The 18,541-nt window shown below is 37.5% G+C and overlaps 1 protein-coding gene across 1 annotated transcript in view; it reads left to right on the forward strand.

Annotated features, from left to right (window-relative positions):
* The window catches only part of MLLT3 (MLLT3 super elongation complex subunit), a 121,672-nt gene extending 103,458 nt beyond the window's left edge, over positions 1–18,214 (forward strand). The window contains exons 8-12 of the mRNA XM_032096795.1: positions 1,318–1,450; positions 2,978–3,077; positions 5,936–6,007; positions 7,791–7,862; positions 14,600–18,214. Coding sequence (XP_031952686.1) covers positions 1,318–1,450; positions 2,978–3,077; positions 5,936–6,007; positions 7,791–7,862; positions 14,600–14,731 — 509 coding nt within the window. The 3' untranslated portion in view covers positions 14,732–18,214. The remainder of the gene's footprint in view (positions 1–1,317; positions 1,451–2,977; positions 3,078–5,935; positions 6,008–7,790; positions 7,863–14,599) is intronic.
* Positions 18,215–18,541: the final 327 nt, after the last annotated feature.

Below are 18,541 nucleotides of genomic sequence, written 5' to 3' on the forward strand. Positions count from 1 at the left end.
TGCTCTGAACCTGTCCAAACTGTGCCAATTTACAAAAGTTCTAGTGCAGCATTAGTGATAAATCAGCTTTGAAGTCACTTGCACAAAACTAGTCAAAATGCCTATGGCCTGAACATTTTTTACGTCTGGAATAGTCCGTAAAACTGTTCCTCCCATGAAGGGAACACTGTCCCTGTTATGAGTATGGCACTGACTGACAGATGTCTGCCTTCTCTGCTGGCAGTCACCAGGGAGGACACCCCTTGACTCAGTTTCCCCATTAGTAAATAGAGAGTTGAAAGTTTCATCTCAGGCTCACTTTGTTCATGTTTCTTACTTAATTCTTCGTACTTTGTTTCTTGGACTGAAGGAATTACACAACCATAATATTAATTGCTGTTCCTACAGCCATCACTGGTGCTTTCAATTACTGCTTCTCTGTCTCAGATGTCTCAGATGGTCTGTACTTCATAGTTAAATGAAGTTAGTTAAATGAATTTTACTTTCCTCCCTCTTCTAATCTGCTTTTGCCCATTCTTATTTCAAGTAGCTGTAGTGTTACACTTTCCAGATCTATGAAACATACTCCTCTTGCTCTGTCTCTTAGAGCAAAAAGAGTAAAAATCAAAACCCAAACTGAGTTTAATGCAGTTTTGTGAGCAAGTCAAGCTTTGTAAATGCAGAAAAAGTGATAATACAGTGTTGGGTGGGATTGATTGTACTTAATCAACATTGGCAAAGTGCTTACTCAACTTGAAATTGACCCTGAAATAATGGGAACAGCTGAAGTTAAATATATAAAAACCAAGAAGACAAAATGACTGCCTTGTACAGTATAATTTAGTCAGAATGATTTGTTAGAACCAACTTCTCAATACATGGCTTAACCTAACAAATGTACTAGTACTGATCAATATGTCCCTGTAGATCTTTACTCACATATAATGCCCTTTGAGAAAGCAAAAAATACTAAATCCGAGCAATGCAAAAGAAGCATGCTTCTAGCAAGCATACATTTCATGTCAATTTCTCCTGTCATGGCAGTATTTTACTTACTTCAGCTATGATCTAGGTTGCAAATTGTTCTAACACTTGAACATGTGAGTCACTTCATTGTCATGAGTAAGTCTGTTGAAGCTGACTGAGTTGCTCTTGTGAGTAAAGATTCACAAATAAGTGGACAGGTCCCTGCAGTATAAGCCCCCAGTGCATCACTTAATTTGTTTAAGACTTTCCTCTCTCCACACTGTGTGGGGAAGGTAGTTTTCAAAGCTGGGTGAATTGCCCAAAACCCGGGGAAGTAAACTTCATTGTACTTTATTGTCTCTGTTGTTTCAGGTCCTTTGAGGACTATAATGAAAGATCTGCATTCAGATGATAATGAAGATGAATCAGATGAAGCAGATGAGAAGGACAATGATTCTGAGTTGGAGCAACCTGTAAATACACGAGGAGGAAGCAGGAGTCGCAGGTGAGTGTCTTGTGATTGCAAGTAGCCTGCTGACCAAGACGTGTAGTGCTTGTTAGTAACAAGGCGAGGTCTGATGTTCTCAGAGTGCTGCATAGCAAATGGGCAGAAAATTCACTCTTTCTAGAGGAAAAGAGCCCCTTTTAAAAACTAACAGAACTAGCCATTCCTGATACAAACTCTTCCTGTACTAATCAATACGGTTATGATGATCCTCATTTGTTTGACTTCACTTGATTTCATGCCTTTGTGACTTGAGAGGAGTTATAATTGCTCTCTGGCCCGAATTAGAGGAAATTGTCCTTCAGCTGTTGAATGAGCTATTTTATACATAGTCACAAGACCGCTCTGCTTACCTGTTTTAGATTAAGCTGTTAAATTGAATCTAAATCAATGAAATTTGAATTTCAAGTAAATTTTGTGCTGCATGCAGTAAATAATGAGTAAAAGTGCATCAGAAGGTAAAGCAAGCATCTGTCACAGGAATTTTTTTAATTTTTGATTTTTAAAAAAAGCTTCTGCATCCTTGCTGCAACCTTCAGAGGGCATTCCAAAATTCATCTGCTGTTCAAGCAGCTTGAAGCTCCATCTAAATGGTGTTCAAAGTTATGGAAAACCTGAAACTGTCTCTCTCAAACACATTTCATATTAGATTCTTTATGTAATTCAGAGGGTTTTACGTTAGTGCACAGCACCTGAGTGCCAGTGCCAGCTACTGCTTGAATGGGAAGGTAATAGGAGAACTTCAATGAATGTCAGCTTCTTCCCTGATGTACTTTAGCAGCTGGAATCAAGGAGAAAAAGACCAAGATGACTAGCAGTTTGAGAACTTGCTGGTGTCAGTGATTGTGTAAAGGATTGTTCCAAGCTCAGCTTGTCTCCAAATGTGGAGATTTTGTTTCAGTTTTTTAATAGAACTGTAAGGCTGTTATTTCTCTGTGTCTTTTTATCCCAAAAAACTAATGGGGTTTTTCCCAACAAAAAATATTCCCTATTGTTTGTAAGTAAATGAAGGGTGAAACTAATTAGGAACTGGGCTTTTTCATGTGACCTCTCCTGAGGTGCTAAGTTTTTGAATTTTAATCAGGAAAAAGTGTGTTACAATAAACAAGGAACTTTTCAGTAAAACACTTGTTCAGGTGGGAAGTACAGCTGTTTGGAAAGCTTTTAGAAGAGCAGAAAAGTATCCCTAAGGACCACTTTCTTTCTTTGACATAGATGTGAACCGAGATAGGGAGCAGCAGTTCAATTTTGTAGGTGTTTACCATTTCTGTAACATTAGCTGCTGTTAGCTGGACACTTCATCCCAGCCAAGTGCAGGCAGGCAGCCTCCTTCTTTGTGCTATGAAGAGTTTTTTCTGGAGTGCAGCCCTGCTCATATGCCTCTCTTCCATGTGACCTTGATTAACAGTAGCTTGCTTAGCAAGGGATTGGTCATTGTAAGTCTCCACCTCAAAGTCCGAGGCTGGCTCACCAGCTTTGACAGCCCTTTGTCTGCAGGTGTAATGCTGTGGCTCTTTTTTTCTGCAGGGTTAGTCTGAGTGATGGCAGCGATAGTGACAGCAGCTCAGCTTCCTCACCGCTGCATCATGAGCCAGCACCACCTGTACTGAAAACCAGCAACAGCCAGGTAAAAAAAAATGCAGTTTGGCTTTGTATTAGCAGTAGATACAGTTAGCATCAAACTCAAGAGTTTATTGATTCATCTCTTCCCCTCCCCCCCACCAATGTTTATCTAGAAAGTTACAGTATTTTTTTACTGCAGTAGAAGACACAATAGTTTTTACTTTGCATCAGAGTACTTGTCCCACATTTGTAAGAGCTAACATGGCTGTTATTTCTGAGGTAGCAACATAGAGGAGTTTGGTTTTTCAAAGAAAAGAAAGTAAATTACTTGGAGTTGCAAAATACTCTAGGGATAAATGAGAGTTAGCTTTTGGGAGGTACCTCACCCCCAGTTAGTAAGACTCTCTAAATATAAAATTAAGTATAAGAACTTACATTCATTACAAAATAAAATACCCCATTTGTCAGTTATTTTAAGGAGTCATGATTCATTCCCAGTGTCAATTGTCATACACAAAGCTGTCAGGACACTTACTGGCAATAAATGGCTACTTACGCTTATGATATAGTTAGAATAGTGTCTACGTGTACTAACACAAGTTCATGGTTTAGAGGGTGAGTTTCATGGGTGGGTGTTTTCTATCTCTCTTCTCTATAATTGCTTCAATTATCTGGCAGATATTATATACTTGCTCTTGTTTTTCTATTAACATTTCCAATGCAAGCTATAGTACAAACCTCAAATATTATTATACATGTTAGCTAAGTTCAAGTACACTGGGGGAAAAAAGCCTCACTAACTTTGGAAGTTACTTTGTGCACAGAGAGAAGGTGATTCCATGTCCAGAAAATACTCTTATTTTCTGCTGCTGTAGGCTCTTCTAAGATGTCCATACAAAAGTTACAAGTTTTTAAGATATAGTCTTGAGGTATAAAAGCTGGCTAATAAGGATAAAGAATATTGCATTTACTAGACACATAAGCACAAGAAAAATAAAAAATCTGTCTATGGCTTGTTTAATGAGGATTCTAAAGAGCCCAAGTAATTTTTAAGTAATCATAAGTCTCAATATCAGCAGCCCACTCAGATACACCTTTTGTGTTCCTTTGCCTGTTGGTGATGTAGTAGAAGGTCTGCCTCCACATTTAGACACTCCAAACAATAGCTGTGTGCCAGCTAAAATTGAATGTCACAAATCTTCTTCTTTTTCTTTAATTGAGCTAAATTTTGTAATCGAGCTGCAAATTGGAAATTTCGGGAAGCATTGAGAGAATTCAAATTGTGTGAACTACAGCCACATTTGAAATCTCTTCTTGGTAGCGTAGTGCTGCTTTGCAGGATGATATCTTTTACTGATTGAAATCAGGTTTGTGTTGACTAAGTTCCTTTATAGAACTGAAGAGCTAAGACAGAGTTAGTATTTGTATAAGCTTCCTCAGATGTGATTAGTGCTGTATCTCATCTAAACAAGAGTGCTTAAGATCTTAAATTTTAACTACACATCAAGAGCACTGTAAGGAAGCAGCTTTTTCAAATAATATTGTGTTCTTGGTAAGGTTCTATTTGAAACCAAGAATTTTCTTCCTGTGAAAACAATAAAAGCATCTAAGAGGTTCTGAATCCATGACTAAAGGTCTGTTTTTTTGTAGGGTTGGGTGGGGGTTTTTTTCAACACAAAACTTTCCTTCTCCTGGCCTACACAGCAGTAACCCCAGAAGGTGTTGAACAAAAGGACTAGAATAATTCCTCAAAAATGTATGTTTTGATTCTGAACATGCACCACTCTCGGCTAAGTAAATCAAGTAAGGTTAACTCATATCTGCAGTCATTCTCTCTAGATAGGGAAATAGCTGTCTGCCAGGTGTATTCTTAAGATGCTGGTCAGCCTGGGGAGCATATATGCAGTTTAGTCATTTAAACCAAGGGAAGTAGAAATGAGAGAGGACTTGGGGAAAAATGTCAGCAAGGCTTCTAGAAGACTTGTTCTTACAGGCTTTATTTCCTTGTTTTAATTGCTGAGTTTTATCCTGTGTTGTGGCTGTTCAGTATGGTTTTGGAGTTAATCATGCTAGTGATGTTAGTCTCACTTACAGTGAAGGGTGAAACGTAATCTCCCATTATCTGTGATTACTTAGTTTTCTTTGATGTTTTTCAGAAGAACTGGTTATATTCTAGGTTGGGAATGATATGGTGATTTTTCTTTTAACTTCAAAAAAGTGTTCTCTGTGGAAAAAACTGAAAGAACAATCAACAGTTCTTTTTCCCCCAAATATTTCTGCCTTCAGTCCTAAAAGTTTCAAATCATGCATGGTGTCCTGCTTCTTGCTAATGTGCTCTTCTTGGATCTGTTTCAGTATCAGATGAAGCCATCTTGGTTTGTATGTGTGATAGTAAATAGATGTGAGTGGCCTTGAAGGAAGGATACCATATAAATGCAAAAGAAATTACTTTCAATCGCTTTGTTTTTCAGTTACAACTCATGCAGTCATTTCAAGGACTGTTTCAAAACCTCTGTTGTCAAAGAAAAGAGATAGCATTGGGGGGAAAAAAAGAACAGGAAAAGTACAGTGATAATGTGACATTTCAAAGGCACTGGAGAGACCCTCAGCATCATCTTGTATCTGCCGAGTCACTTCCTGTCCAACCAGCACGCGAAAGATAGGGGAAAAAAAGTGGTGAGAAGGCTTTAAATGACATGAAATTTCTTCTTTTAAGGATTAATAGTATCACTATCACCTCATTCCTGTACCTCAGCATTTTCTGCTGTAAGTTACTTTTTGTTCTAAAAAATATGAGTAGGTTACACAGATTAAAGAATGAAAAGCTCAGTTTTGAGTTTGTGTTATTAACAGCAGAATTTTCCATATATAATTGTATCCAGTGACACATTTAATTTTTACAGTATTTTCTTTCTTTTCCAGATATTAGAAGTGAAAAGTCCAATAAAGCAAAACAAAGCAGATAAACAAATGAAGAATGGGGATTGTGATAAGGTAAATAATGATGAGGTAGCAATAAAATACTCCAGAATACGATACTAATGTGCTTACCAAATGCCAATCTTTGTTACAGAATGAAAATCTTAGTACATCTTTGATTTGGATTCATTTAGGTGCAGATCTTTCTCTTTTTTCTTTCTGTAATTCTTTTAACTTCTCTCCTATTTTGAATTTTTTTTTCCCTCTTTTCAATCAGGTGATTTGGCAAATTTCACCAGCTGGGAATCTGCCATCTGTTTATTTTATCTGCTCTCCACCACGAGTTTGTATTGTGCTTCACAGAGGAATGAGATGTAGATGAGAATTCACAGATGCATTCCTAGCCAGGAAATCAATCAGTCAGGGAAACAAAAACCACATCTATTTTCCAGAATCCTTTCTGAAGGCTGTGCTTCGGGAAGTGGCAGTGTGGTTTAGCGTGTTAACTAAAATGACATGAAGCAACTGTTACCATTTAACACTGGGATAGCTTGATTTGTCTACTGGTTGTGGGCAAGAGCTCTCAATCCTTCCGTGAGTGAACATAGCACAATTGCCCACTATGGACAAGTTTCTCTGAAGGCTCTTGCTGGTATTAGTGTAGATTTTGTGATAACATGAGGCAAGAGATGCAAGTTGCAGTATCTAGATTTTTATCTGTGTACTCTGATCTTTTGGTTTGCTTTTTGGTTGCTTAGGCTGAGTGCCATATCTCTCTCTGCTTACAAGCAAAAAAAAAAAAGGTTTTGATGGCTCAGGCTGAAGGAGAAAGTTGATAACAGGGGGGAGAGGTGGGACATGTTTGTCATCCCAGGGAAGAAGCACTGGAATTTACCTTTGGATTAATTTTGCTTAGTCTTTCTCTCTTTATATCTCCCTGTTGACACAAAAGAAATAACTATATACCTCTAGAGAAAAAGTTTGATTCGATTGTGAGACTTTGGGTTTGGTTCTTACGTGGAAAGGTGGGATATGTTTTCTAAAGATGGTGTTTTGGCATCCCCAGTCTTTTGATGCTTTTTGGCACAGTTGAGATACAGAGATTATCTTCGACAGCAAATGACCACCTAAGAAGATTTTTGTCAGCATCAAGTATCTTAAAAAGCCACAAAAATTTATATTTGGGTTGTATTGAGCTAGGGAATGCCGACTATTAATAAAAAAATACACCTCAAAGAAGAGTTTGGTCTTACCTCAAGTCCTGTGTGCAGTTTTGGGTGACATACTCTTAAGAAGGATTTAAAACTATTAGAGAGCATCCAAAGAAGGGCTGCAAAGATGGGGGAAGGATCTAGAGAGGAGGTTTACAAAGAACAGCTGAGCTCACTTGGTCTGTTCAGCCTGGAGAAGAGAGACTGTGCGGGGAGACCTCATTGACTGAGAGGAGGAGGAGGGGTGGGCACTGGTCTCTTCTCCATGGTGACCAGTGACAGGACCCGAGGAAATGGCATGAAGCTGAGTCAGGGGAGGTTGGATATTATAAGAAGGTTTTTCACATAGAGAGTGGTCAAGCCCTGGAATGGGCTACCCAGGGAAGTGGTCACAGCACCAGCCTGATAGAGTTCAAGAAACTCAGACAATAGACAATGGTCTCGGACACATGCTGTCACCCTTGGTGCCCTGTGCAGAGCCAGGAGTTGGACTCAATGATCCCTCTGTGTCTCTTCCAACTCAGGATATGATTCCAAGATTTAAAATAAGATTTCTATTTGTACTGGTTTTGAAGTCATCTGAAGTTTATGAATTACATTGCTATGACTTAATTAACAAGTTGTTTGGGGGGGGGGTTTGTTTCTAGGCATATCTTGATGAACTAGTAGAGCTCCACAGAAGATTAATGACATTGAGAGAGAGACATGTACTGCAGCAGGTGAGGAGCACTCTTATGCACTATCACAGTGTGCTTATTGAAATTGTGAAGTCACATCTCTTTTTTTGCCTTTATTTAAAACTCTGTAATCAGGTTTAATAAGCCTGTATAGTCCACAGAAGTCAATTACTTGTTACACTGCAGCTTGGGGAATTTTTTGCACTTACTTTAAACTGTGTTGTCTCTCTAAATGACAGATTTTAAAAAAAAATTAAAATTTAAATTTAAGTTTGTTGTTACGTTTCTTAACATACTATATCAATAATTATGAAAACAGGATGAGACAATGGATATAGCTGTGCACTGTCACTTGATAAAAAATCTTGTTGCCTCTTTCCTGAAAATGACCAGCCTTGTCTCAGAATCAATCAAAGTGGTTTTTTTTTATGGCAAGCAGAAAACATGGAATTCAAAGCAAAGTCCACTTTGAAGAAAAATATAATATATTCGTTGAGTCTTCTGAAGTCGTAGAACGAGCAAAATATGGACGTGTACAACCAAAAAGGCTTCAAATTTATTGAAATGTTAAGCAACAGTAAGAGCAAAGAAAGTATTCTTGGTTTTCAGTGGGATTGTCAGGTACTATTGGGATGCAAATTGTGAAGATTAAACAATAAGCACTGTCAGCAAAGCGGGTGCAATTGTAGCACAGATGGTTTTATCATGTTTAACACAGTTATGTCCCAGTTTCAGAGATGTTGTAAAGAGGAAAATTTTTACCACTTCTAAATGATTGCAATCACTTGTCAAATTTCTCGACTAAGTGTATTAACAATATTTTGCAAGCTCCAGCATTAACCACTTTGTTAGTTCAGGCTCAATATTGTGAGTAAAGATGAGGAAACTATTGAGAGGTCACTGAAAAGAAAAATCTTGGCTAAGGATATTCTTAATTAAAGATGAATTCTGATAGCTTTGTCAGATTTCATCTTATAACACACAATGATGCATATTGGTTACCCTTCATATTTAATGTATTTTTGCCTTCCAAGTTTCCTTTTACTACAAAGGCTTTAGTTCAAAGCATGCTTTCGGAGTGGTGGCAAAGCCAAATTTTTATCTACATTGGGAAATTATTTTGCAGGAAGCTAAAAGACAGGAATTGCAACGCCTTGTCCACTTCACATTACTCATTAATTCTCAAAGAGTTCACATGAAAATTGAATCTGGAAAAGCCTCTGTGTTGTAAATTCACACCCTATCTTTGCTTCCTGAGCACTTACTTCCCCAGTTATCCAAGGCATAGCTTCCAAATGGTATCGCTTCTGATACACATCTGTGGCCAGTACTGCTGTTATCAGCTGTCAGTGCAGAACTGAGCCACTGACCCAGCCTGGGCAGTCAGGCCATGAAACCAGCTTTCACTGGGGCTGTATAGACAGCCTCCAGACCAGACCGTAGGGCTTAGGTGGCTTCATGTGGAATTTTGAAAAAGAAAATCAACTTCAAAACATTTTATGCAAAGCAGATATAGCAACAAGCAAGAAACCTTCTTTTTTTCCCCTTATGGTGGTCTAGAGCTTTTGAAATCCTGACAGGATAAGCCTGGAGTAGCCAGATCTGACTCCACAACTGAGCCTGCTCTGAGCAGGGGCTGGGACTAGCAAAATCCTTTCCAATTGGAATTATTCAGCCATCCTAAGAAATATTTTCAAAGTAAGTAAAGTGCTTCGAGTTGAACCCCTCATTCTCTTTCTCACTAGCAGCATTTATTTGGTGATGAAGAAGTATTTGTCTTTGTTAGAAAAATAATGGGTTTGTCTTCTAAATTGTCTTCATTCTAATATTGGAGCACTGTTATAGTAAGCTTTGTGGGATGTTACTAAAACAAGGAAAAATCATATTAAAAGAAACATAACTGAGCTGGAAAGTTAGAGTATCCTATTCTGAGTAAACGAAAAAGAAGAGTATATTCTTATGCATTTTAAGCTAGACGGTTTTTTTTCCTCTGGAGACTACTTACTAAACCAGAGAAAGCATTCATTCACGAACTTTGCCTCATAACTTGCATTCACAGTGAGGTATTTTAATGCTGTAATCCATGATTACTTATACATTATTACTTGTATTATGAAGGTTTGGTTGATGTAGAACTGGTGTTGCCTTCCTGGGGGAAATTGTTCGTGCAGATTGTTTCCCGTGGTTCAGAGAATTTGCAGGCTGTTGGTACAGCCCCAGTGAAAGCTGGATTTATGGCCAGACTCTGCAGGCTGGGACATTGCTTCAGTTCTCCTGGTAACAGCATAATACGGGCTACAGAGGTCTACCAGGAGTCAGTGGAAGAGCTAAGTTACTTACCAGTAGTCTGTTAGCATGTCTTCACTAGTGAATGGTCTACGCTGCTATAAAACGAAACACAGCTTAGTTCTAAAACCTTTAATCCCTTAATATTCTGCAATTCATTAATTCATATGATTTTAACCATTTACAGAAATATCTTCCCAATACTGAATGGATAACTTGCAGAGAATCAGTGCTTCTCTATGTTAAAAATAATCTGCCGTTCCATCTTCATGTCCTTATTGCTTTGCAGCTATGTAGTTAATGTAAAATACTTCCAGTATGCACAGAAATTGAAAAGATACAGAGCTGAGAAAGTTTCTAGGAATTACTATGAAACTTCTAGACTAAGAAATACAAGGATATAGAGATTGTTGGAAGTACAGAGGTGAGAACAGCAAGGTGCAAAACTGCATAACGGGATTATGGTTACTGCGTGAGAAGAGGGATCAAATGCAAAAATATGCAACAGAAAATTGTAGACAGCTGCAAGCATTTTAGAGGTAGTGTTGGTGTGAAGTGGGATGGTGATGGAGTCGTGTGTTCCTGGATGGCAGTTGTCATCTTGTTAGTTTATGTTAGGGCAGGTAAGTCTCTTGCACACAGACTTTGAAAGAATTTTCAGAGAAGGGACTTGCAAAAGAATGGTGAAGGCGTTGATATGATGTAAAAGCACCGGCTTCTCAAACTTACACTGAGGGACATGAAAAGGATTTTTTTTTTTTTTTTTCCAATCCCAGTTGTTACCAAGTCCATAGGCATGACAGGAAACAGGAATGCAGCCAAATTGGAAATGAGAAAAATGTATCTGTTTGTGAATGTAGCTCTTTACCAAGAGAGGCATTTCTCTTTGAGACACTTTGTTAAAGGAAGCTGAGAAAGGGAGAAGACAGGAGAGATGTGATACTGCACTGCAAGTGCCTAGATACATAGTGAAGTAATTTTGATGTTAAACGCTACTTACAGACATACAAGAATTTCCTGAGAGGGAGAAGACATATGAAAAAGAACATTTGACCAAGAAATTAGTCCTTTGAGAATCACCTGAGCAGTTCTTATATGAATATTGGACCTTGTCAAGACAGAAACTGGTCTGAAATTACATTTACAAACAAATTTCTCTACCACATCTTCCAGTGTAAAGAAAAAGGTTGGAATTTACAGTGCTGAGGCTTTTTTTTTTTTTTTTTTTTAACTGAGTCTGCAATCAGATGTTAATGCTGCATGTCCAATATATTCAAATTTGGCTAGCTAAAGCAGTGTTTCTAACTCTGCATTTTCAGTGCAGAAAATGTTAGCATGACCCCACAAAAGGCAGTAACATTTCTGGTAAGGCTTTGTATCTTATTTTGAGGCATCAGAAGTCATATCTTCAGCGGGTAAAAAATCTGAAAGCCAGTGCACTAGGCAGCACAGGCATAAGGAAAAAATGAGTATGCAGCATGGCGGAAAATTACATTGCTCATGTCCACAAGGTGCTTAACTTTGGTTTGCAACTATCTTCTTAGAATTTTCTGCCAGGGGCAGCTTGGAGGTCTGGAAACTATCACATGGCCTAAAACCCTCCATAAATTGAAAAATGACTGTCATTAGTTGCACTTTGGCTTCCTTATACAAACACACTCATTTGCTTGTTTAAAGGCTGATAAATAGTTATACTATGATGGATAATGATGAAACTGAGCTGGAGAGACATTATGTAAACAGAGACGTAATTTACAGCAGAAAAGCAAAGCTTATACAGCAGGAACAAATGGGGTATTTTTGTTCTTAGCAGGCTGAGCTCTCAGAATAAAACATTTTAATGCTGTATTTATAATGTTAGAACTGTCAGACATCCTAGCAACTAATCTTAACCTTTTATTCTGTTTGAAGAATTTCTGAATAGCACAAGGATGCATATGCTAATACTAGTAGTAAGTCATGAACTCCTCATTGACTGGCACACAGGCAGGTGTTTTTCATTGAGCTGTCTGGGTTTATCTTGATACATTTTTGTACATCCATTAAAGCCTTTGGGGTTCATTTCAGTCATTTGCCAGGTGCCCAGACATAGCGACTGTATCTCTCTTGGGGGCTGGATGAGGGATATGTTTAAAATGTTTATGTTTCCCTTGACCTAGAGCTTAAAAGCCCAAAGTGGAACTTGATCAATAGAAGTCCTTATCCATTTCTTAAAATATGCAGTGCTGTTTAAAAATACATGTGTTAACGCTTTTGTATAATCTTTGTTTCTAAAATCAAGTATATTGCAGTGGGGGTTACTCGGGGGTGGTAGTCTTCCACAGTAACACAAGCAAGCATTAGACAGAGCTGTTCAACATAGCTACATTTTCTTGGCCTCTGCTTCTGTAAACTTCTTGTGCAGCCATTTATTTGTCTCACTGTGGATATTCAAAGAGCATTCCGAAGATTAGATTCCGAACTTTTACAAAAGGAGGCTGGATTGACTGCTTACCTTTGCTTCTTTCTTAGATGAGGCTCAAGAGAGTGCCAAAAATGAGAATAACAATACATATCAAAGTTTGCTTCTGGTATCAATCAGTTTTTCCCACTGGATTTCTTTTTCTCATGTCAATTGCAGAACAGTAGGGGATGGAAAAGTGTTACAAGAATCTGTGAATCAACAAGTGAACAAATTAAGTTAGTAATTTTAGATTAAAAATTCCCATACGGAAAAGAAATTGAAACCAAGAGGTACAGATTTAAATGACGTGTTAATAAAAGCAGGATTTTTTTCCAGTACTTTAAGAATTTTGGACAGCTGCAAACCAAATTAAATGGATTTTATTTTTATTTTTTCCCACCTTTGAAAATAAAGTTGATTGAAAAGGGAGATTTTCATTGTAACAAGCATTTTCCTTTTATTATTTCATCTTGTTTCCAGTCTATTTAATCTGTCCTGGGCTGTGTCATTCCATGCCTGACAATACACATTTCATATTTCATTTATCATCAACATAGTCTTTACTTCTGTGGTCTGAGAATAAAAAATATCTGTTTATATAATGACATGGAGAGCAGAAAACTACAAAATGTTTAGTTTAAATTCATTGTTCTTTGTGAAGCTGGTTATTCCTACCATATTTGTCTTTTTAAGGTACATTCTATAACCCATGTGTGCATACATCTGTATTTGCTCCAGCTGTGGAAAAGGAATTGCAGTCAGAGTAATAAAGCTCAAAACAATCAAGGAATATCTTGCAGTAGTGTTTCAGTGGAGGTGCCTGTGGAAGCCCCAAAACTAAATGGATTTCAAATTGGATGTTGCAGACAGGACTTGGAGTGCAGCCTGAGTGCTGCACAAGGGGTGGCTGGAAGGACTGAGAAGAGCAGTGTTGCTCTGTCGGTCCATGAGCTACCCAGAGGCTGCTTCAGGGTGGGGTACCTTTCTGTGTGCTCTTGGCATGTCTGTCTCAAAACAGCACGTAAGAGATTTATATCAACAGTGTGTTGGCGCTGTGTTAGCCCTCCATAACAAATAATGCTTTGGCTTTTCAAGATGCTCAGTGTTTTTTCCAAGGTAGGTGTGCATCCTGGAACTTAACATATCTGGAATTATTTTTACAGCAATTCCGTGTTGAGTATGAGCACTCTTTAAAATTATAGGCTACAGTTCAGAGACTAAAAATGTCACAACTGCATAAAGGCACAAGTTAGGTATCTGCTGTTGATTTCACAGAATTGGAGGATGTTTGAGGTTGGAAGGAATCTCTGAAGGTCACAGGGTCATGTGGAGCCAGTTGCCTGGGACTATGCCACGTGACTTTGGAATATCTCCGAGGATGAAGACCCCACAACCTAAGTGATGTTATGACCTTGCTAGGAGTCCTTCCATGGTTGATATAGCTAAAAAAAAAAGTAGATTTAACTCTGTCACTCAAAAAGTGACTGCTAGTGTGTGAACTAACAGTTCATGTAAGAGCTCTTGAATGTATTTTTTGTTTGATTATGGACTAGACTCTCTAAGGATTTACTTCTTTCTCTTGCTTGCAGAAAGGCTTATGCCAATTATTTCCTACTGTAACCTGCTTAGCAGCTATGCTCATAATAAATATTTCAGAGATCTACCTGGGATTTTTAAAATTACTTGTTTGAGCTTAAGGGTATAATGTTGCCCCCCCACCCCCCTTGTTTTTTTAAACTGAATTAGAAAATAAGCAGATTTTCTTTGAACATTTGAAAAATACGTTGTCAATGCTAATGTTTGCTGGAACAGCAGATAGGTATCCTGACATTATGGTTGATGATGATCTAAAAAGAAAACCCAAGGTACTGTAGTCTGGACCTGACATAATGCATGTCAGAAAGGAAGCAAATGATAAGGATAATGGTTAAACTTGCAAATATTGGGGCAGTTTGACTCATTTTAGGCCTTTCGCATGGTACTTATTAATAATTTCACTGGGCATGTAAAACTACTGGAATTTCCAACTGCATCTTTTCTTTTCTTTCAGATAGTAAATCTTATAGAAGAAACTGGACACTTTCATATCACAAATACAACCTTTGACTTTGATCTTTGTTCACTGGACAAAACCACAGTCCGTAAACTACAGAGTTATCTGGAAACATCTGGAACCTCCTGAGGATTCAGCATATGGCTGCATCAAAAACTGTTCTTTAAATGACATTTGCAGAATGATGCGACCAAAATGGAGGGGGAAAAAAACAAAAACCTCTTCAGCTTTTATTTTTCCTTAAAGCCAGTCTCTTGATAAGGGAGAGAAAAAGTGACGAGACTCAGAGGACCACTCTTCTCAAGAAGAAAATGCTCTGGAAGAGTTTGCCTGGATAGCCTTGAAAAACAAACACAGGAAAACAAACAAAAAATACTTGTTCCTAATGAATGTGTATGATATCATGTATCTCTCTCTGTGGTGTTCAAGTCCACAAGATGAATGCATGTTCAACACACTGCCTTACTACATAACTGATCTATTTATTATCGCATACATGTATCCTAAAGTCAGTGAGTCACTGAGTGACACTACCAGATATTGCAAGTAGTGGGGTCCCTTGTGTGCTCTTTTGATGCAGTACTTTCACAAGCCTAGTAACATTATTCATATTAAAATGCCACTTCTTGCTGTCTTTCTTTAGTCAATTAAAACACTACAGTCTTGATTCCACCTCTGCAGTTCCAGGAAACAAGATAAAAACTTGGTGACCAAGCAGTGGTCCTATATTTCGTTTCCTGTCTACCACAGTGGGTTGGACCACAGCAAGCTGGACTACAGGTCCTTGATTTTATCTGCCTACTGATATTGACCATGGTTAAAAAGTGCACCAAATAGGTTCATATGACTTGCTGTCTAGCCTCAGTGAATAAACCAGTAAGACTTTTAACAAAAAATGTTATGTATACTGTCCTGAATATGGCAACTCTTGCAGTCTACATTCTTGTGTCCATTTAAATGTTGCAAAATAAAATATATATTAGAGTGAAGGTGTTCTGCAGGAGCTCATCATAGAAGAAAAAGTACTGGTCCTGTCTTTAAAGAAAATGTTGTAGAAAATGCTAAATTTGGAGCTATTTATTACTTTGAGTTTCAACACTCTTCTGCTGCCAGTGTGTGATTCACTTCTACCATAAAACTTTTTGCATACCATTTTTGTTTGTTCATATAGTATATGATCTGCTTAGTTTGTTTTGGGGATTTTTTTCTTATTTCATTTGTTTTTTTACAACTGCTAAATTAAAACCTTTTATTTGAAATGAAAAAAATGTGTTGTTATACAGTTAAATGTTGGAATAAATACATGTATGATATCATCTAGATGTGTGTGTTTATATATATATGTGTACCACACCTGTGTGTGTATATATATATATATACACACACACACATGCATATATGCTTTTTAAACTTTCCAGATTTTGGTATCTGTTCAATAACCTGATTATGTTTCCAGAAGAATTTCTTGTCTATAAAAATGAGTATTCTTTCACACCATCCATTGTTTCTTAAAATCAGGATCCTCATTTATGCATCAAATGAGAGTATGTGTACTCAGTTTCACATCAATGCTTCATGCTCTCACATTGCTGATGGTTTCTTGATGAAATCATCATCCTTATATTAAAAATCCAAATTCCTAAATGAAAAGAGAAAATAATAATTTTTAAAATACTTCTGGATGCAAAGGTTTATTCAGGTTTACCAGACTAAAAGATGTATCTTGTTACTAGACAGGCCAGTATGTCATGTGTATGCTTATATGCCACATGTAGTCTCTATGTGTAGAGCTGAACAGTAGTATCTTTATGACTTACTGTTTCATGTGCACAGTTTGTGCAGCACTGAAAAACTATTGGGGTTATTTCTTATTCAGATGGTGAATCTCAATACTGTTTCTTTAAGTCCAAAGAAAATTTTACACTTTACTCTTTTTGAAAGGGCACGATACGTATTGGGTTTGGGGGCTTTTTTCTTATTTAAAATGTTGTTTGATCATACTCCACAGGAAGTCCTCCTTAGGCTTCCGAAGAATAAGTGTACTTTTTCAGTAATGTTATGACTCTTATTGATGATTGGCATGAAGCATACTTGAAGCGTTATGTTGTTCTTTTAAGTCCATGTCTTAATGTGCAATTGGGGAGGGGATGGAGGAGAGGGAGTGTAATGTTAACTTTACTATTGACAGAAGGCAGGTGACGATGGGGAAGGGAAAAGGGGTGCATGTAAAGGGGATAAACTTCAATTTTTATTGATTGTTTTATATAAAAATGTTTGGTAATCTAAAAGCAACCTTAAAAACCTTTGGTCTACAAATGTGTGTTCAACTTTCCTGTCTTTTAGTTATACCAGATGTATATGGAACTTTGTCCATTTAGACTTTTCTAACTAAGTCTTGTGGTAAAGACTCATTGAGTTTCAGAAGGGGATACTTCTAGTACGACTATTGCACTGTTTTTTTAGAAATGGTGAAATGAATCATTTTACCCTTAAAATACCAGATAAGCTTTATTATACACTGAGAACAGGGGGAGAGGAAAAGAGAAACTAGGTGAATAGGCATAAAAGGGAGATGACAGCAATTACGGTATCAAATCAGTGCTGAATTTCATGCAAGCTGTGGATCGTCCTTAAACTCTTAAATTTTCTAATTCAATGAGAGAGAGAAGAAAATAGCCTGTTGTTGTCAATGTGTGTGTTGACTTTTTCACGACACTCTGATAGAAATAGAGTGACTAAGTTTTGATCTAAATCTTAAAGTTAGCTATTTTCATCTAATTTTGTATATGGAGACAAAGTAAATATGTTCACCTAATTTCAGACATTCATATTTCTCTTAAAGGAAAAACAAGAAGATACCCTTTAGAAGGGGTAGACCCGTTAAGAAGTCTGTAACATCTATGAGCATTGATTTTTGGGATGGGTTAGAGTGTTTTGGCAACAAATGTTTTGGAGTTTACTTAACATAAAGCTGTTTAAAACAGTTCTATGAGAGAATTTGGACCAGACAGGCAGAGATTAGAAGTAAATTCCAATATCTAACGTAATCCTCAGTGTGAGTCACTGTTACTAGAGCAGTAGTTGTATCCAGTAGCAAAGACAGTTTTCTCACTAGTAACTTTCCTCCTCAGAAAGTGGATGTCCAATTGGGTAGACAAGTTTTGGTTTTTTGGTTTTTTTTTTTTACAAAATCTAATCAGCTGAGAGGCTTTACAAAAATTTCAGTATCATCTAAATTTGAAGGCCATCTTAGTCCATGCTAAAGAAAAAGAGCTAGAAATGAGGAAGGGGCCTCCTTTCCTCCTCTCGTACACTGAAGTGAAGAGAGTCTTCCAAGGTAAAACTAAACCCGTGCTCAGTCTTCAGCTTTGGACTGTAAGAAATGGTTGATCATTTCTCTCTCTCTTCATTGGTTTGGTATTTTTAGGAAAAGTCTGTGCTTTCAATTTCAGAAACAAAATGCACACAGTACACTGCATTTGGAGAGCCCGGTGTATTTCTATTAAAGTTACTTTTAGTCTCTGGGAAGGAAATTACAAGTTCTTGGGTTTTGCCTGACCCATTGTTCTTCTTTCCCATTCTCACAGTGAAATAAAGTACTTTCACAATCTAGTTTGAGTCCTTGGTCCTTACTTGGTACAATCTTCCTTTCCTAGAAGCTATACCAGTGTTTTGGGGTGTCTTGAATGACCCATTGATTTCGAGACCTGTTACTTAATTTACAAAATTGATGGGAAAGCTGTAGAACTGTCTGAAGTGAAAGCTGCCTCGTTCATTTGGGGTTTTTGTATGCATTATCTTACTCTGATGATAGGATGTTTGATTTGTTCATATACACCATATCCCTTATTTTACCACTTGCAGTTTAATGACAAACTATCTTTTAGTAAACTCTTATTTCAGTCTACAGAGTCTGTTTTGTGTTTGCTCATTGGTCCG

This window comes from Corvus moneduloides, chromosome Z (genome assembly GCF_009650955.1).
Source record: "Corvus moneduloides isolate bCorMon1 chromosome Z, bCorMon1.pri, whole genome shotgun sequence".
Classification (NCBI taxonomy): Eukaryota; Metazoa; Chordata; class Aves; order Passeriformes; family Corvidae; genus Corvus; species Corvus moneduloides.